This window comes from Lactuca saligna, chromosome 8 (genome assembly GCF_052625555.1).
Source record: "Lactuca saligna cultivar CGN05327 chromosome 8, ASM5262555v1, whole genome shotgun sequence".
Lineage (NCBI taxonomy): Eukaryota > Viridiplantae > Streptophyta > Magnoliopsida > Asterales > Asteraceae > Lactuca > Lactuca saligna.
Window position 1 is genome coordinate 7330836 of NC_136424.1, and position 21428 is coordinate 7352263.

At 40.2% G+C, this 21428-nt stretch overlaps 1 protein-coding gene across 1 annotated transcript; it reads right to left on the reverse strand.

Annotated features, from left to right (window-relative positions):
- Positions 1-9755: 9755 nt before the first annotated feature.
- On the reverse strand, positions 9756-11542 carry HSFB2A (heat shock transcription factor B2A). The gene is made up of 3 exons (XM_078971272.1): positions 11360-11542; positions 10985-11253; positions 9756-10887 (listed from the first exon to the last, which is right to left on the reverse strand). Exons 2-3 carry the CDS (start codon positions 11243-11245, stop codon positions 10087-10089), a joined length of 1062 nt encoding a protein of 353 aa, XP_078827398.1. The 5' UTR covers positions 11246-11253; positions 11360-11542; the 3' UTR covers positions 9756-10086.
- Between the last annotated feature and the right edge of the window lie 9886 nt (positions 11543-21428).

Genomic DNA, 21428 nt, shown 5'->3' on the forward strand with positions numbered 1-21428 from the left:
TACACAATAAAACTTTGGCCCAAATGGCACAGAAGACATACAACTTTGGATTAACAATTTGGTAGATTTCAGGCTTATAGCCCTGTCTAACCTTCTGCCAATACCATAGAATAGAAATCATTCTCTTACGGAGACATGTTCTACATGGCCAGAGGCTACATACCAGTACCAACGTGAATCTAAGTCATTTCACTGATCACATGGACAAAGGTATTTCTTTGCTATTAAAAATAGCGAATAAAAATAATCCGGAAAAATAACCTAGAATAATAACACTGAAAATCACGTAGCACATATAACACATAACATACAATTGCTCCTATATATTAAACTCATAGTGAAATAACCGGGGGCTAAAATATTAATTTGGGCAGCACTTCGGCTCTAAATATCACTTTCTTCGTTGAAAACCGAGAGTTTTCTTGATAACCGGGCTCTGCAAAGGTAGAGCTTCAAAACCGAAAAGATAAATTTTTTGGGCTTCTCAGGAGTCTCGGGGCGTGTTTCGGATGCTAAAAATGATATCGGGGCTTCGGGGGATGTTGAGATAGTAAAAGTATCAAAAAGGGGGTGAAATTGGCAATTTTCCAAAATTACCCTAGATGGCTCGCAAGCCTTGTATTTATAGGGCGAGAATGCGAGGGTTTGGCCGAGAAGGAGGAGTCAGCGAGGCAGGTGGCAGCCGCGGAGCGAGGCCAGGTGGAGGTGCGAGGCTCGAACACGCAGAGAGGGGGAGCAGCTGGCGCTTCGGACTCCAGACCAAACACGCGTCGGACGCTCGGATGCACAGCAGCGAGGCGCGTTGGAAGTTCATTGGACCGCTCCCTCGGATTCACATAATATTTCATATTATTATTTACTTAAAACACGATTTCAAAACGTGTATCTTACACATAAGCCCTCGGTCATCCGTCACGAACTTGAATACTTGCCCAATCACCCGCTCCCTCTTGCGGTTTTCTAGTCTCACGCCCTCCGCCTGGGCCTCTCGAATGGTATCCAATATTGGAGTCATCACTGTCATCCTCATGCATATATCCTGAATCGAGTCACTCTTCATCTTGCGACTCAGGGCATCGGCTACCACGTTAGCCTTGCCCGGGTGATACAGAATCTCACAGTCGTAATCCTTTACCACGTCCAACCATATTCTCTAGCACATGTTCAGGTTAGGCTGATCCATCAGATACTTCAAGCTCTTGTGCTCTTGTGTTCCGTGTATATGGTACACCGAACCCAGTACAAATAATGGTGCCATATCTTAAGGGCGAACACTACTGCCCCCAACTTTAAATTGTGGGTGGGATACCTCGTCTCATGAGCCTTCAGCTGCCTTGATGCATATGCTATCACGTGCCCTCTCTGCATAAGCACCGCTCCTAACCCTAATATAGATGCATCACAGTAAACCACAAAGTCCTCCATTCCCTCAGGAAGGGCTAACATCGGAGCTTCATACAATCTCTGGCAAAGAGTCTCGAACGAGGTCTGCTACTCAGGACCCCAAGTAAAAGCAATGCCCTTCTGGGTCAACTTGGTGAGAGGAACGACGATCTTGGAGAAATCTCTAATAAATCTCTGATAGTAGCCGTCCAACCCCAGAAAACTCCTGATCTCAGTAGGGGATCTCAGCACCTCCCAGCTCATAACCGCCTCAATCTTGGCCGGGTCGACCAAAATCCTATTCTGATTAACGAGGTGTCCCAAGAACTGGACCTCTCAAAACCAGAAATCACATTTGTAGAATTTGGCATAAAGCCTCTCCGATCTCAATACTCCTAGGACTTCTCTCAAATGCTCCTCATGATGTTCTCTAGACCTCGAATATACCAAAATGTCATCGATAAACATGATCACCGAACGATCCAACATAGGCCTGCATACCCAGTTCATGAGATCTATGAACGCTGCTGGTGCATTGGTGACCCCGAAAGGCATCACCACGAACTCGTAATGCCCATAACGAGTTCTAAATAATGTCTTCTGAATATCCTCCTCACGAACCCTCATCTGGTGATAACCAGACCTCAAATCGATCTTGGAAAACCAAGATGCACCCTACAACTGATCGAACAAATTGTCGATCATCGGGAGTGGATAAAGGTTCTTAACCGTCAGCTTGTTCAACTCCCGGTAATCAATGCACATCCGGTGTGAGCCATCCTTTTTCTTGACAAAAGGATCGGTGCTCCCCATGGAGAGCTACTCGTTGAGATGAATCCCTTCCCCAACATCTCTTGAAACTGCGAGAATAACTTCTGCATCTCTGGCGGCGCAAGGCGATAGAGCACCTTGGCAATAGGTGCCGCCCCCAGAAGTAAATCAATATGAAACTCCACCTGCCTCTCGGGAGGCACACCTGGTAACTCCTTGGGGAAAACGTCTGGAAACTCACTCACCACCAGAACCTCAGCGATAGTACTCGGTTTCTCTATAACATCCCGCGTATGTGACACATACGCTAGAAATCCCATTCAACCCTGCTGCAAGCTTTGCCTCGCTCGACCAGCCGAATAAAATGCTAACCCAAATTGGGTACCCTCATCGAATACTGTAAGTATTCCCCCACTAGGGTTTCGGATGGTCACTAGCTGATGCTCACAGTCGATCATGGCTTCGAATCGGCTCAACCAGTCCATGACTATGATGACACAGACATCCCCCATCGCGATAGGCACTAAATCTATCGGAAAATCGACTCCAAAAATCTCAAGCACACATCCCCAAATCACATCAGTCGCAAAAACAGCATGCTCATCAGCTATGGAGACTCTCAAAGGTCGACTTAACGCCTCACGTCGGATACTGATGTGACGACTAAATGCTAAGGATACGAAAGATCAACTCACACCCGAGTCAAATAACACCAAAGCAGGCCTAGAATTCACAAGAAAAGTACCTATGCATATCACAATATAAGCATAACATATCTCAATAATAGAATAATTAAGAGAACATACTGGCCACAGCTTTTGGTGCTGCACGGACCACCTCTGATGTCAACTGGAAGGCTCTACCGTGAGCCTTTGGTGCCTCGGCCTTCACTAGCCAACCCTCTGAAGCTCGAGCAGCAGAAGGCGCAGATCCCTGTGCTGATCCCTAAAGTAACTGCAGGCACTCGGCCTTCCTATGGCCAGTCTGGTTGCAATGGAAGCAAACCGAAAATCCCTCGCGATATGCTCCTCCTTTCCACACTTGTAACATACACCTGCTCTACACACCCCATCATGGCTCTTGCCGTACTTCCCACAAGTGCGACCCTTCTGACCTCCCGATCTCGAATCAGCGGGCTTTACCTGCTTGCCCACCGGCTGAGACTGTGTCGGCCGCCTATCCCTCCTCTGAGACTCCACCTCCTCCCTTGCCTGAGTCTCTAGCTCAATCTCCCTCTTCCGAGCATTTTCCTGGAGCTCGGAAAATGTTTGGTATGTCGAGTTCACCACAAACTCACGAATGTCTCTTGTTGGAATGCTCAAATATTGGCTCATACATACCTGCTCAGAAGACACGTGCTCAGGGCAAAACAACACCCTTTCGTGAAACATCCATGTCATCACCGTCACAGACTCAATCCCCTGCTTGAGGGACAATAACTCCTGGGCCAACCGTTCCGTCTCCATCGGAGGAACGTACTCATCTCGAAACATAACGGTGACCCTCTCCCAAGTCATCGCGGTAAGCTCTGCAGTAGTAAAGTCAGTTGTCACAAACTTCCACCAATCCTTCGCTCTCAAGCGAATCTGGTTCAGCGCGAACCGTACCCTCAGATGCTTCGGACAAGAACATGTGTAGAAGCATCCCTCAATGTCATAGATCCATCTCATCGCGTCTATCAGATCCTTAGTCCCATCAAACTCTGGTGGCTTCGTGTTGCTGAACTCCCGGTACAGCAACGAGTCACCCCCCTGCAGCCTGGCAGCGGTAACGCCTGCAGTGGCCGCAACAACAGCAACATCGGTAAGAGCAATGTATCACTAGTCAAAGGTCTCGATCAGTGTGGTATTGATAGACCCAAACATCTCTGGTATCTCAGCTCGAAAGGCTGCAACCACCTCATCATGAATCATCCTACGAATCTCATCCTCGCTTACACTGTTGCTCTCTGGGTTGAGGCGCGTACCCACCATGGTGTCTCTGAAACACAACACAAAAGAAATCAGGGACTCGCTTGAGTATTCTCGTACTCAATCACTCAACCCTACTTGTTCCTTAGTACCCTAAGGATACTTACTTGGGCTGCTCACTGGTCCAGTGTTTCCAGTAGTACGGGCCCTATACTACCTTCCACACCATATCAGTATTCACCCCAAGTCCTCCTCCTAGGATTCTAGATCACAATTACTCTAAATCTCGCTGAGCGCAGGCTACCACCCAGTGGATCTCTCATAAGCTCCTCTCTGCTACCTACAAACACTCGAAGAAATTCACAGTAGCAGTAACTCCTAGGCTAAGGCATCACAAATCAGACCACTCTAGTCCCAAATATGAATACCTAGCCTACTCTACAATGCATAACACATCTCAAAACACATAACGTAAGGGTATTTTGGGAAATCACCGTTCGGGCGCTGGCTGGTTGTACACACTGCTCTTTTCCTTTTTTTCTGGAATCTTTTGCTCTTTTTAGAAAAAATATTTCTTTTTTTGAATTTTTTTCTCAAATCCTCAGTTTGGGTCCAGATATGCCCGTAGGTGTATCCGAATCCCTCAAACCAAGGCTCTGATACCAACTTGTAACGACATAATTTTTCAAACCAAAATTTTCAATTTTAACATTCATAAAACATATGTCTTATCATTAATTCTCAAAAACAGACAGCAAGTTTTTAAAACAATTATTCAAATTCAGGATCCTCTAACATGTTCCATCTTGACTGCGCGTGTGTGTGTACAATCATACCGGCGCCTTCCCGTTATCTCCCAAGGTACTTGAAACACATAACACATAACACGGTAAGCACGAATGCATATTAAGATCCCCAAAATACCACATACAACAAATTCACCACTCGAGGCTATACTCTGTAAAACCCTCCGGTCCATGTGTCTTAGCGGGACCCTCCAGTCCCTTAGCTCGTTGGACCCTCTGGTCCGGTCTAGCTCGTTGGACCATCTGTTCTGGTTTGAGTGAGAACCCTTGATGTGTGTAAAATGCACTGGTTTTATTCCTACTCTAAAAATATAGATTTAGCACACAAAGACAGTGAACCTATCTTTTAGTGGTATAGTTAGATAAGCATGGTGTCGAACTCAGGGAACGAAAATTAAAGTAATAACTAGTTTTAACTAAAATAGTAATAAATGTGAAGGGTTTTCTCTAGTTTTTCAAGACTAGAAACTTAAACACGCCACCTAACACGTAATTAACTAATCAACTAAAAGCAAGTAAAAATTCACCAAATTTAATAAAAGGGTTTATGTTTAGGTCCAACCAATTCACTCCTATGGTTAATTTTATGATAAAGTAATAGATTAATTGCTACTGGTTACCGACTATAGGGATTAGATTCGCATTCGCTATTACCAAACCTTAGAAAATTAATCAATTCAAGCAGCGATCAAGTGTTTAAACTAATTAATTCCCTAGTTCAATTATTCAGATTAAATAAGACTTGTAGTTGGTTAATCAAATTAGTAATTCAACTAGCCTCTTGTGTGTTGGTTTATCAAACAAGCTTACACATTAATTTACCCGTTCTCTAATTAATCCTAGTTTCATATTCACTAATCCTAGGCATATAATAAAGTGTTCACATAAATCATATAAGGTCAACAATTAAGAGATGTTCATGCAGCTTAATTGTCTTCCTATTAACTAGAAAATAGTTATGGTTAATGCATAAGGGTCTTTAACAAGCTTGATTTAATAAAATCACCAATAATCAATCAATCAAAGTATAAATCAACCATAGGAGTAAATTGGTCTTTCCTAAACGGAAACTACGAATCAGCTCATGATTAAAGTATAGGAGAAGCTAAAAACGAAATTAGTTAATCTAAACATGGTTCAATTCTAAGAATAAGTGGAAAATATAACCGAATTCACCTTGAGTATTCTAAAGATGAAAGATTAGGGTTCTTCAGGTCTCCAAGGTTCTCCTTAGTCGTAAGTTATTCTCCAGAAAAGCCAAAAAGATCCTCAATTTGGTATTGGATCTCTTATTTATAATTTCCTTAAAACACGGGCAACTCGGAGAGTAGGTACCCAACTCGGAGAGTTCCTTTGAGAAATACGTGTACGGCAAGGATTCTGGACATCACTTCGCGAACATTCATTGGAACTCGCCGAGTAGAATCTGGACTCGTCGAGTAGCTCCAGGTTTGTTCTTCTTTCTTCATTCTCCAGCTTCTAATTGCTTCTCCTTCCTTCTTTTTGCTTCCGAGCATGTCTTCTGGACTGAAAATATAATCTAGACATTATTAAGTACCTTTTGTCCATATTATGCAAATAATTAGCTAATAATTGATAAAAATCTATACTAAGCTAAATATGCATATATCAACCCTCTGGCCTCATAGTTCGTTGGACCCTCCGGTCCGGTCTAAGCAACAAATAATATAGCATACAATACATATCACACAATCATGCATAACTCAAACAAGCACATAAGACCCTCTGGTCACACATAGTTACCACTCTAGGTAAAGTATAGTGAGAAGACTCACTTCGTAAGATAGCTAGTAAAATCTTGTGCCCGAAATCCTCGGTCTAGCCTCCGCCTATCACAAGTTAATATTTCTAATTAATATTCTACTCTTATCTCTGAAAAGTGGGTAGAAGTCCATTCTACCCTTCCCATACCTCTTTCACTCATTTTGACCAAACCCTAAAGTCAACAGAAGTTAACTCCAGTCAACGGTCCAACTTTGACTAGACTCATCGAGTCCAGTCGATTCATGGCAACCCCAGCAAGCTCCATCTCGACGAGCTAACCCCTAACTCGATGGGTCACCATCTGACTCAGTTCATCGGGATAAAACCCTGGGCTACACGCCGAGTCAGCGGCTCGACTCGGCGAGTCTATTCAGACTCTTTTGCATTTAGTCGATTTAGCGCAAGATACTTTCCCAAACTTTGGATCTATGCACTCAAGGCTCATTAATCACGTAAAGGTTCAACCTTTGTGTCCATGCATCACTCATCTAGCTCTATTTGACAAAATAGCCCTCATAATGGTGTCTTAGGCTCAATATTCTTATGTGACTGCATAAAGTTGGGTTCTTGGGGCTCTTTGGACCTCTCAAGGTCCACATCTGATGTCTAAGCCTCAAAGGGACTTCACATATTTCATAACTCAACTTAAAAGAGGGTAAAGAAACCCTAACTTCAATAGATCTACTAAACATTCGTGAAAGATCTTAGCCCCTCTAGACAGCTAAGCTTGAATCCTCTTCTTCTTCCTTGCAAGAGTGCACCAAAATGAAGAAATTAGATTTCTCTCTCTCTCTCTCTCTCTCTCTCAGCTCTTCGGATCGATTAGGGTCTCTCAAGGGAAAGTGTGGCCGCAAATGGAGGCTATAAGAGCCTTTAAATAGGCCACAAACACGAGCAGTTAGGGTTTCCCTCAGCAGCGTTGACTCGGCGAGTCAAATATCCGACTCGTCGAGTCCATTCATTAAACACGTCACCAAGTTGCGATCCCACTCGACGAGTTGAGGCACGAACTCGTCGAGTCCACCCAAAATCCTTAAAATAAATACTTAAATTTATATACCTGGAAAACCGGATGTTATAAAACACCATTCAAATTACTCCTAAAATCCAAATTAACCCAAATACTTGTTCCTAATTTGATCCTTCATTGCTTGTACCACCGCTAGCTCTTGAGGCGCCAAATCCTACACGCTAGTCCAAAGAATTGACAATTGTTGTGTCATTAGTTCTCTATCTTTTTGCCCCTGCTTCTCACGTGCCTGCCTTTCTAGGAACTCCAAATGACGACTTTTCAAGTCATTTTTTTCTTTTATTAATAAATTGTGCTCGTCGAATTTCGCTCTCATTTCTGCCACCTCTTTTGCTTTCGCCTCAACCTCCTTTGCATGCCTAGCAGCGCGCCTCGCTTTGTCGCGTCCGGGCAGTCGTCGTCGTGGGGATATCTCCTCGATATCATTCGAGATCTCATCGGTGTCAGTGTTTGGGTCGATGTGAGTCTGTGCGTCCGACATGTCGACGGAGCTCGAATTGCGAGATCTTTTGGATTGAACCACCGACGATGTAAGCGTTTTATTCCATTTTGGATCCGCTCGCAACAACTCCCATGATTTTTCAAACTCGAAAACATGTCCAATTTCGGCCCGATATTGTTCTTTTTGCAGATTTGAACAAATCGAAGTTGTTGGTTCCGCTTTGCTGTGGCGCCTCAAGCCGGTTGTAAATACCGTTGAATTTAATGCACCGCTTAGTTATTTGACTCCATTTGCTGCTCACATGTCATTATTGCGATACGGATTTTTCTTCAAAATAGTGTGAAACTTGTCGCAGACCGCCCCCAATAAGCTTCTTTCTTCATTCCATTTCCGTGGAGTTCGTCTTTTGAAGTAGTACATCAAGCCGCCGTCAGCATATTCCTCCTCCAGTGTCTACCATTGTGAAATGTCTGCATTTTTTGCTTCAACCTCTATTGATTTTCCTTTCCCTTTCCCTCTCCTACTACCTCCTACTTCCACTACAACCAATGGTTGTGTTGTAGGTGGTGGTTGGTTGGTTGGTTGTTGCATCGAAGCAAAAATAAGGAAAATATTTTGTTGTAAATTTGGATTTTGACCAAATAGATTTTTGTTGAAGGTAAGGTGAGTTGGAAAATTATAGTGGTGTTGAAGCCGGATTGAAAATGGCGCATTGGTATAAGATTTGTGGTGATCCTTGAGACGATAAAAGGTTGAAATAATTTTTATAATCCACCAATCCGAGAGACTATGTTGTGTTTGATTGTGTGTTTGGGTTTGATGATATCCATTTTTTGATTAAGAAAGTGTATAAAATATAGAATAATAGAAAGATGTAAAAGTTGAATTAAAATGAGTATATATATAAAGTTAAAAAATGTAAATTTTTATTATTATTATTTTGAATATTGGCCGTTTGCAACGGTCATTAACTCCCCAACGTATATTTTTTCGCCGTTTCAATACGTCGCAACGGTCACAAGAATTGACTTAACGAGATGCAACAAGTAGGGGGGCGATGTTCCCCCCGTTACGACTACGTTAAGGCCGTCCATTTCAGCCACAACGAGTCTCAATAAGACCCATAACACATCGTCTAAGTGTGTACATATCACTTCATCTTCAAGAACCTAACATAACCAATCTCTATCATTTCATGACTTTCATATATCAATTCACATAAAATATTTACAAGCACACTTGTTTATTATTTATTTAACCCTTTAAGTTCGTCACATGTCAAATAACAAATAACATTCGTGCAATAACCATCATTCAAAACCCCGATTTTAACTTAATACCATAACCTTATCAGTACAACACAATTGCCTCAAGATCATAGCTTTTCCATCTTGTTAAGCCATCAAGGAATCATTATCAGTACACTTCATTTCACTCAAAATAGTCCCTAGCACTCATATGATTGCTATGAGGTGAAATACCCTAAGACGATGCCCCTTTTTTTCTCTTTTAATCGATGATACTTTTTGCTCTTTTGGAGCGCTTTGATGTAATTTGCTAATTCATCGTTTTTACATAACTTCCTCTACGCGACTTGATTCTTTTTGCATTTTTTTTTCTCAGCTATATGATAAAGTATATATTATGCAACATTGAAATTACACACGAGTCTTGACTTGTATGACAATTCTCGACTAATACATCATTTCTATCACTTAGATAAACTATCTTCAAGTTTTTCATACACATATCAAGGCAAGCTTGTCTACCTGTAAATAAATATTGTCCCTAACAAATATCATGTGCTAAAAATGTCTATCGATATGGTTTAGGGATGATTACTAGGCTCTAGAAAATCTATTTTTTAATGAAGGATATATTTGAAAATATGCCTAAGAAGTTTCTTGTACCTGACCCCACAATGACAATGACAAAGATAGATTTTATAACCCAACAGGATCATAATAACACTTTCCGATCCGACCGCTGACAGTGTTTCATCATCCAACTGGATTCCTTGCAATCAACACCGTTACCGACCCCCTTTGCGGTATCATCCGACGGCTCTAATTTCACGTGGACCCTCGGCTGTTGCAACTGCAACTCATGGTGCTGCTCCGCCGCTTCACCATCGTTTCCCTCTCTCGCCCGTTTCACACCTATCGGAACACCGAATAATCTGGGACTAATATCCTCCTCAGGTTCTGGTGATCGTCGACGACTACCGCTGCCATTTCGGTCTTCTGATAAACGCTTTAACGGCAAGAGATTTAGTGGTGTCACGGTGGTTGTTTCCGCCGTAACCGTCTGTTGTTGTGAGGTATTGGTGTTGCCTTCCGATGGGTTATTGTAATTAGTGGCGTAATTTGACATCATCATGTATATTCTGTTGCATAGATTCTTCATCTGACTTAATTCTTTGTTGAGTAGAACGTTCTCTTTCCTCAACCTCTCGTTTTCATCAATAAGTTCCGCGTTAGTTCCACCAGAAGCTGTTGTTTCTCGAGATAAATAAGTTGTAGCGCCTCGAGACGAGTTCGACGACACTACTTGTTCTTCGCCTGAATTGCTGGGAGAGACGGTTACAGGATGAACAGGCGATAACGCCGCCACGGTCGTCACCGGAGTAGCAGCAATGGCTGGCGCTGGTGAAGCAGATGCGATCTTTCTACGTTGTATGTCGCATAACAGACGTTTCTCACCTCTACGAAAGCAATCGTTTGAGAATTCCCATCGATCTGGTACAAGCTTCCTGAATCCCTACGAGTACAATGGAAAATAAATAAATATGCGTCCATAAAAAATAAAAATAAAACGTCTGATTGTGAATTAATTAAGCAGTTTACATTAAACTTACATAGGTGTTCAACTGGCGGACAAAGCTAGAGAAATTATTGTGCTTGAAGTATTTCGGTAGCAAATCCTTGGCAAATTCGGTAGGATTCCAAACGACAAAGCTAGATCCGTCTTCGTTCCAAGAGATCACATCGTCGATCGTTTTATCATCCACAAGCTGGTAAGTTTTCGTCAGAAATGGCGTCGGAAGAGATCTGGATGTCGTATCTGCGGCCATGGACTCTCCGCCGCTCCTCTCCACCGGCGGAGGAGCCATGTTCATCGAACAATCTTCACCATACCAAATCCAAAATTTAACAAACAAATATCTAAATTTCAACAAAAACAACTCGAACATAATAAAAAAATTAAAAAATATATATATCAACGAACATACCGATTAAGAGACGCGTATGTCAGTGTACGAATATCAAACTATCTGATCGGAGAATACAGAGATCGGCAGAATTAGGGCGTTATGTTTGACGATTCTAGAATGTTCGTATGGAAGAAATAGGAAGACGACCGAGAAAGGGGTAGAAAGTTGAAGAAAAGAAAAGAGAAAAAGTATTATTACATTGAATGAAGAAAGAGAAAAGTGCGTGTGGGACAGAGGTAAAAGAAAGCACGAGAAGTTACGTCAATAGAATTCGTTTTCGAGAAGTTTCTTTTGCTTCATTGGATCTAAATACGTGTCAATTGATAATAGGTTGCCATGAATTTACTTTCCTCTAGAGATTTTGACCTAATAAATTACTTAAAAGGAAACCCCTCTCTACCCATCGGTTTTCCATCTCTACCCATCGGTTTTGCTTTGAGATGTTATAATTTTAAGAGAGGGGATCTTGATAAAATCTAAGACCGTTTTACTCTGAGATGTTATATATTTCAAACAGAATTTTTAATAGATGAATGTATTCTTTTCATAAATAATTTTAAAAGAGGAAACCTTGATAAAATTTAAGTAGTATATATGATTTAAAAATATCATGTCGAAAAATTATACTATATTCATAAAAAAATTCAAAAACTTTATATCATGTCGAAAAATTATCTATAAATCACATTATATCTGAAAACAATATCAAGATAAGGTGTTTGATTAAATGTATTAACGAGATCTGTAAGTTTTTAAATTGTGAATAAATGTTTAAAATTTTGTATTAAACTATGAATTTATGTCTGAAATGTGTATTATACTATGAATTTTGATTTTTTGATACATTAAGTTGTGAATTTTAGTGTTTGAAATATTGAATTAAACATTGAATTAGTGTCCGAAATGTTTTATTAAACTGTGAATTATGATTTTTTTTTATCTACATCTGAATTTTATACATGTAAATGAGTTGTTAATTTTGTATATGTGGCAACCCGATACCTTCCGGTCAATAAAAAGTCATCCGAAAAATAAAATTTTGAGTTTTATTTATTTCGTAAATTCTTGAAGGTTAGAAAATAACTTAAATTATATAAATAATGTTTATATAAGTTTCGGAATCAATAACACACAAAAACTAAGGTTTTCCTCGGAATCGAAAACCCTCGCATAAAACCCTTTTCGGCCGAAAACCTTTGGACCGAGAACTGATTTCGGTCGAAGACCCATTCTCGGTCGAGAACTTCTTTTACAGCCGAAAACCCAACCGATATAAAGGTTTTTCCTCGAAAACTTGATCATTTCTCACTCATTTCTCCTGAAAACACTCTCATTTTGCTCTCAATTGTCATCCAAGAACATTAATATCTTCAAGGGGAAACCTTCAAATGTAAAATCCGGACTCTCAGGTATATTATTTATTTTATTTTATTTTTTTAGGCCTATTGAGCAACTTGACGAATAGGTGCTTCAACTCGTCGAGTAGAGTCATATTTAGGTACGTGGGATTAGTAACCTACTCGACGAGTCAAAGAGTCGACTCGTCGAGTAGGCGTTGTGTGATGAAACCCTAAATCCCGGGGTTGGGGCCTATTTAAGAGAACTTATGTCCCCATTTACGCCTCACCGGGTACCCAACTTCACTGAGAGAAACCCTAATCGTCCATTGATCTAAGAGAGAGTGTTTGAGCTAACTTTTAAGTATTTTGGTGAAACTTTTAGAAGGAAAGAAGGGTGATACAAGCAAGGGATGAGGAGATACTATGGGATCCAACAATTCCTTCACTTAGAGCTTCTGTGGAAGGTAAAAGATTGCACATTTCTCATTTATTTAGTTAGATCTTTTGAGTATGGAAGTTAGGGCTTTTACCACATTTGGTTGGGACAATGAATGCATGGAGTCTATTAGGAGGTCTAGACTTCAGATCTGGACATTGTGAGGTCCCTTTAGTCCAAAGGTCCTAACTTTAATAAGCCAAAAGAGTTTTTCTGTGCTTAAGACCTTGTGAGAGCATGTATTTGGTAATATGGAGCAAATATGCCATGCATGAACGTAAAGATCGAAGCTTTACGTGACAATCGAGTCTTGGGATGCTAGATCTAGTGTTTGGAGTGGTAGATCTGCTTTGAAACCTCTGAAATAGAAATCAGATTTAAGGGACTTGTCGAGTCCATGAGCTGACTCGATGAGTCGGTTAAGGTTTGTCCCGATGAGTTTGATCATGCGATAACTCAGCAAGTTGGGGGTCAACTCGACGGGTTGAGTTGGACCTTCACGATACTTGTGAGGAAACGAGTAGACTTGACGAGTCACATGGATGCCCTCAGCGAGTCGGGTCAAACATGGACTGTTGACTCGAGTTTGACTTCTGTTGACTTTAGGGTTTGATCAAACATGAGTAATGGAGACCATGGAGGGGTAAAATGGTCTTTTACCCATCTTAAGAGTTAGAAAGAGAGTGTGTAACCTTCGGTTTATTTTGAGTATGAATAGACTATTAATTAGAGATAATTATCCTATCTGTTAGGCGGAGGCTAGCTCGAGATTACGTGTACGAGGTTGTTACTTGCTTACTTACGAGGTGAGTCTTCTCACTATACTTTACCTAAAGTGGTAATCTTTGTGTGAACAGAGGGTCTTATGTGTTTATATTGAGTATTGTGATATCATACATTATGTCTATGTGATTTATGTTGTGTATTATTTTGAACTTACCGAGTTAGGACCGAAGGGTCCATCTGAGTTAGGACCAGAGGGTCCACCCGAGCTGTAGGACCGGAGGGTCCCACTGAGACACATTGACCGGAGGGTCTTATTGAGTTATAGCCTCAAGTGGCTAACGAGCCGTGGGTGGTATTTTGGGAAACTCACTAAGCTTCGTGCTTACCGTGTTGTGTGTTATGTGTTTCAGGTACTTCTCAGGATCGCAGGAAGGCACCGGCTTGACTGTACACAAGAGATATGTTTTGGAGGATCCTGGATTTTTGAGAAACAATTTTTGAAATATGTGTTGATAAATTGATACTTGAGATTTTTAGAAAATGTGACATGTTTTTTATTGTGTTTTAAAATGAAAATTTAGGTTTGAAAATTTACAGTGTTATAAGTTGGTATGAGAGCCTTGGTTTGAGGGATTCAGATGTACCTCCGGGTGTGTTTGGACTCAAAGTGAGGATTTAAGAAATAATTTCAAAAGAAATAATTTTTCTAAAATGAGAAAGAGTTTAAGAGAAAACGAGTTGGAGCAGTGTGTACAATCAGTCAGAGCCCGAACGGTGATTTCCCAAAATACCCTTACTTTCTGTGTTGTGAGATATTTATGAGATATTATTAAGCATGCTAAAGGGTAGGCTAGGTATTCTATATTTTAGGACTAGAGTTGCCTGATTTGTGATGCCTTAGCCTAGGAGTTGTTGCTATATGTGATGTGTTTTTTAGTATGAGTTGAGTAAGAGTTTTAGCAGGAGTCACCTAGAGAGGTTTTTTGAGTTGATAGAAAATCTAGGAGAGACACCTATATGAGCTTGAGAGGGGTCTATTGTCACACCCTCAAACCAAGGATGGTGGAAACATCAGGGATGGAGGACTTCATGTATAGTATCACAACAACGAATATAATAGTGTTCAAAGTAAATACAACCATCATAAATATAATTGAGAAAGTTACATGGTTTTATAAGATTACATGTTTCAAAATCGATTACAACATAATAATAAAATATTTTGTCTAACGCCGAAGCGTTTCATCCTCAAAAGCTGGTAGTCACCTATTTTTATTGATTGCCTGAGAATACAAGTAAATTTTGAAAGAGTGTCAATGATTACGTTGGTGAGTGCATAAGCTTTTGTATATAGAGTTGAAAACCATTCTTTGTAAATGTAGTGTATGTACAATAAAAATCCAATATTTTCCTTATGAAATGAGATGTAGTCTTAAGACCCAAAGACCAAAATGTACAAGTATTGTACCATACTTATAATAGTGTAAGCAATTTTATAAAGATAAGCCCCTTTGAATATAGAGATCCCCATAAACTATGTGTGTCGTTATTTCCCTATGTGAGTTATTATGACCATACTGTTTGACATAGTAACATGTTACGACATTCTTCAGGCGTTGGAATGCTATGATATTTGTCACCCCAGATCTGTCGGTCTAGCTGTTGCATGTAGCTAAGATGTGGGTTGTCAATCCCAATATAGATCTATATACAAGTATCACGCTCTCCCTACAAGAGACTTTAGTTATAACTACAATATTTTAACCAGTACTCTAAGAGTACAATGAAGTAGTGCCTCACAACCGGATTTAACGAGTTTACATGTAGTGTAATTGAAAATCCTTTTTGGTAGTAGGAATATAACCTTCCTTAGTAAGTTCATAGAGTTGATGTAACATAAACTATACCTATTATAACTTATCATGAATGTACGTAGTAAATGAAAAAACCCTTTTGTGGTGATAATTGAACACTTTTCATAGTGAATATATAGTAATTTAACAAATCAAAAACTATACTTATTATACTTCATCTTGTATGCTTGTAATGACTAAGAACCCTTATAATGAATGAGTATTTCTATTATCTAAGTGTAACTTAATATAAAATACAATTAAATTTGTAGTCATCATTGATAAACATTTTGCTCAACACATTACAAAGTGCTAGTAAACTTGTAAACTGTTTGTAACTAGTTTTACTTTTCTGTCACTGTTTTTGTAAAAATCACAGGAAAACCATCGTGAGTCGAAATCTAAATCCATAAACTCCAAAAGTTCATAAAATGTGTCTAGTATACTCACAATTTTTATTATGATTTTTAATGATTTCTAACTAGTGTCAAAATGACCATTTTCACTGATTGGTCCGAAATCTTTACTGTAGTGATAGACAGTTTTGAAAATTTCACCATAAATTGTAGAAAAATTGTATGAACATGTGCAAGTAGTAATTTGAAATGTATAAACCTGAAATATTTTCATATTGAACAATTTTGAAAGTTATGGAGTTTAAGATGGTCAAAACAGTTTGTGATTGAGCCATAACTTTTCTGTTGAAAGCTGTCATTTGAGTTTAAGCATGTTTTTGATGTTGTAACTTGTATTCTCCCCCATAAAAATAGAATTAAACGTGAAAATAAGAGGTATGAACTCATCTTGAGTGATTTCCTGAGATTGATGGTTAAAGAAAAATGGGTTTCCAAGTCAAGAAGACTTGGAGAATACTTAAGGATCTGAAGGTCCTATGAACAAATATGACAATATTTGTGTAAGAAATCCATGATTTAAGTGAAGGAATATAAAATATTTAAGAGTAATAGTGAAGAACTTACCAAGAGTGAGGGAAGAACTCATGACTTGCTAGATGTTTGAGTTCCAAAGAGAAAAAAAAAGGAAGAGAGAGAGAGAGAGAGAGAGAGAGTTAGATTTTTCGATAAAGTAAAAGAGAATTTTGGGAAATGGATAGAATATAGAGTTTTATGTTGAGTTGATGAAAGAAAACTGATGGAGTGTTAGGTAGCTCATAAAAGGACAATGATTTGACTAGGTAAGGTGTGAATAGTGACATAAAGTGGATATGGGGATGACTTGGTATCATAACTTCTTGGAAAAGTCAACAACCCATAGATAATATCTTGTACCAAAGATATGATCCATAATAATAATTTGCCCCAAAATAGGAATAAAATATGAGTTTATGGGGTCTAATATGTCAAAATACAAGTTTGGGTGAAAATCCCCCGTCAAAATCATCAAAAACGGCCTTAAAATGCGAAAGTAGTCGAAAACCGGAAAGAAGGTGCGAACCAGTCAGGGTTGTTGAGGATCCAAGAGGTTTTGCAGGTGAGAAGTGGTGTGAATGCGAGTGCATGTTTGTTGTGAGAGGGTTCGGATGCGAGAGGATCTCCTGCGAATGGGAAGGCTCGGATGCGAGTTCTGCCGAAGACCTGCGAACGAGCCCGAGAGGATGCGAAGATTGTCAGGTCCGAAAAGATGCTTGATGCAAGGGAGGGTTCAAATGCAAGATTCCTCGGTGGCTGCGAACCTCCTTCTAATTGTGAAGGTTGTTGAGACTTGCGAAGACCTGTGAACTTATAGTGAACCTCCAGGCCCCTTTTTGACTTCCTTTTTCCGTTTTAAGTTGTTTTGAGCAAAGGAAGGTTCGGGATGTTACGGATGATCATATAAACATTGGAAATTGTGATTTTTCACTATCAGAAGTTTTGAGAGAGTTCGGGAGAGATTTCGAGAGAGATCTGGGAAAGATTGAGATAGATTGGGAGAAATTGAGAGGAACTTCGTGTGTAGCCTTCAATTGTGTTTGGCCCAATAATGCAAGGTTCGTAAACTGTGACAACCCGAAATTTCTTCCGTTATTTTAACCCACCTCCGTTAATAAAATTCAAATTTTATTAAATTTTCTGTCAACTTCTTGTGTTAAGTAAATTAACTAAGGTTAAAGTTATAATTACATACGAGTCAGAAAAAACTAAAATTCCGCGAAAAACTCTCGATTCTTCGAAAAACAATGAGTTCACGGCCAAGACGAGTTTACAGCCGTAAATTCGTGTATAGCTGTAAACCTTGTTTACGGTCGGTGCCAAGTGGACCCCACCACCGACCATACCCCCAGCCTATAAATACAAGATCCCCACCCTCATTTGAACCTTCTTGGCCGGAAACAACCCCTTTCTGTCTCTAAACAGCTTGACCGGTAAAAACCAAAGAGCCCTTCTTTCACCAGAAAAACGTCAGAAATCATCATTTGGGGCCGTATGGGAACTTCTGGAACACTTTTTCGTCAAAAACAAGCACCCTTGTTCTTGATTTTACGGTCGTAATCCTTTGGATCTTCAAAAGTCGCAAACCCAGTTTACGACCGTAAACCCTGGTTACGGCCGTAAACTCCATATACAGCCGCAAACCAGTTCACGACCGTAAACCCCGTATACGGCCGTAAACAGGTCTTTCATGGGGAAAAGCCCATTTTCCTCATTCCAACCAAGTCCCAGTAACATTCCTTAACCGAAACCAAGTGTTTACCTGACACTTTATCTAACGAAATCGCTAATTTAGATATATACTTGTATTTATTGACATTAGGATTCCATTAAGTGCCATGTCGACGACTCAAGGATCTTCCAGTTCTATCCCTTGCGATCATCCAACATCCAAATACTTTATCTAACGAACTCACAATAGTATCAACTAACCTTTTTTTACGGTATTTCCCTTCTTCAATAGTTTTATTTTAATTAATAAGACTACCCACTTACTACATTGGAGGGTATTCCAGGGATCCAACCTTTGGTTTTATTTTAAGTAATAAAACTACCTTACATACTGGTCGGTAGCTAGGGTTTTCAAACAAAACATGTTTTTATACTGGCGGAAGCCAGGGTTTTCGAACAGAACATACATCACTTACTGGTGGTAGCCAGGGTTTTCGAACGTAACACATCTTACTTACTGGTGATTGACTAGGGTTTCGATACAAATGATATTTTACTTATAATGAAAAGAAATCATTTGTACAAATTTAGTGACTAGTTTTCAATACAAAAACATACTTATTAACTCACCAGCTTTATGTTGATATGTTTTCAAAACCGCTTGTATTCTCAGGACAACGATAGACAGTTACCTTTGTCGGCTTTTGGAGAAGACGGAGCATTTTGGAGTCTTGTCTTTATCTTTTGCTACTTTTGATGTATACAAACTATGTTTTCAAACAGATGTAAATATTCATATTGTAATGTAATGGTTGTGTTTACTTTAATTGCTATTATACGATTGTTGTGATACTACGCATGACATCACCCGCCCCCGGACGTTTCCGCCGTTATTTCTGATGGTTCGGGGGTGTGACAGATGTGTATCAGAGATATTGTTTATAGTGAAATAAGTATACCAAACCTTACATGGTATACAACTATAAACACTAAGGGGCTGAAGTACTCTGAACTAAAAGTATACTTTTAAAATATAAGTATTTTACAAGAAGTATACAAGTATACCTACATACCAGAAACAATATCATAAGTACAATAGAACAAAAGTATTTGGATGTTGGATGTTGCGTTTAAACCTGGGCAGTATGTAATCATGTCTAGGGTTAATATTGCCTGATCAACTATATTCATTCGAGACATGACCAACATGTGCTTGGGAGTGACTGTGGTGTTGCAACAGGCCTAAAACTTACCAAGTATTCCTACCACAAGATATCGATACAACAAAACAGATAACTTAAAATCCTATAGGGTATTTTAGTCAGAACCAAATACATTGTAAAGGTTTGTTCCAAGTGTTACAACTCATTCTTTCTTAGCGATAGTTTACTTGTATTAGTAACTTTTCCTTATTTATCGCTTGGTAGCACACTTTACCTATCAGATAGAGATATACCTTGTTTTATATCTCTTGATTTGAAAGTCTAACAGACTTACCATCTTCTTCTTTATAATATAGAAAGAGATGCCTCCAAAGAAAAGACCCAATAGAAAGAACAACAATCCTCCGACAGATCTAGGTCCACCACCTCCTCAGTTTGATCCCGCCATGTTTCAGGCAGCTATTACTACCGTTGTGGTTGTCGCAATGTCACAGATCAATTCTGGTGGCTCTAGCGGGTCAAGAAGTGTTGCCCATCCCCTCAATCTGGAAGGTGGTCAGGGACATCCGAAGGAGTGTTCCTATAAGGACTTTATGAACACGAAACCCAAATCCTTTGACGGCAATGGAGTTGTCATTGCCCTAACTCAGTGGATCGAGAAGATCGAATGAGTCTTTGAGATCTGCGCATGCTCGGAAGCGACCAAGGTGAAGTTCGTTGCTTGCACCTTCACAGACAGAGGACTGACCTGGTGGAATAGTCCGGTCAAATCCCTAACCCTACCGGTAGCAAATGTTATGGGATGGGAGAGCTTGAAAGAGCTCATGCTTGCTGAGTATTGCCCACAGGACGAGATGCACAAACTAGAGCACGAGCTATGGAACTTGAAGATGAAGTGTTCCGACATTGCTGCCTACACTTCTAGGTTTGAAGACCTATCACTTCTTTGCCCGGGAATGGTCACCCCGGAAAGCAAGAAGATAGAGAGATACATTTGGGGATTGATGCCCCCAACTCAAAGAAATGTCTTGGCTGCTAGGCCAATCACTTTTGACAGCGCCAATTGTCTGACGCAAACTCTCATAGATCACGGAGATGATCTTGATAAAGTGACAGCCGCTCCCAAACCAGCTAAGGGAAGTGGCGAGAAGAGAAAGTTCTAGAAACAGCGAAAGGGCCAACCTTTGTAGGAGCCCTCCAAGAAACAACATACAGTGGTAGTTCACGCTGCTACTACTCTTGCCGTTGTTCATGCAACTCAAGCACCTACCAGCGGATATACTGGTACCCTCCCTTGGTGCAGTAAGTGCAACTATCATCATAACCCCCCCCCCCTCATGCCGAGAAATGCTCTGAAATAGCTGTGGCAAGAAGGGACACACAGCTCATTTCTGCAAAACTCCAGTCCAACCAACCAATCAGGCCTCTGGAGCAGTTGTTGGTCAAGTCTATTATGGCTGTGGGGAAGTTGGGCATTACAGGAGAAACTGCCCCAAGGCAACAACAACTGGCAACACGGGGAGAGTGCTGACTATGGGACAAGAGGAGGCAGTTGCATATCCCACAGTTGTTACGGGTACATTGTTCCTCGACACCTCTTATGCATGCATTCTTTTCGATTATGGTGCGGAGAGAAGTTTTGTTATTCATGCATTCAAACATCTTCTCAAACATAAACCTCAACATTTAACCGAAACATTTATCATCGAGATGGCTAATAGTGAGAAAAAGAGAAGTAACGATATATTTTGTGGTTGTACCCTTACCCTAAACAATCATTCCTTTCCAATCGATATTATACCGGTCTCCATAAAGAGTTTCGATGTCATCATCGGCATGGATTGGTTGAGCCCCAACCGCGCTGATATCCTTTGTTACGAAAAATTTATTCGTCTCAATCTTCCCTCTACTGAAACCCTCATGATTTATGGCGATAAACCTAGTTCAAACCTCTGTATCATCTCATGCA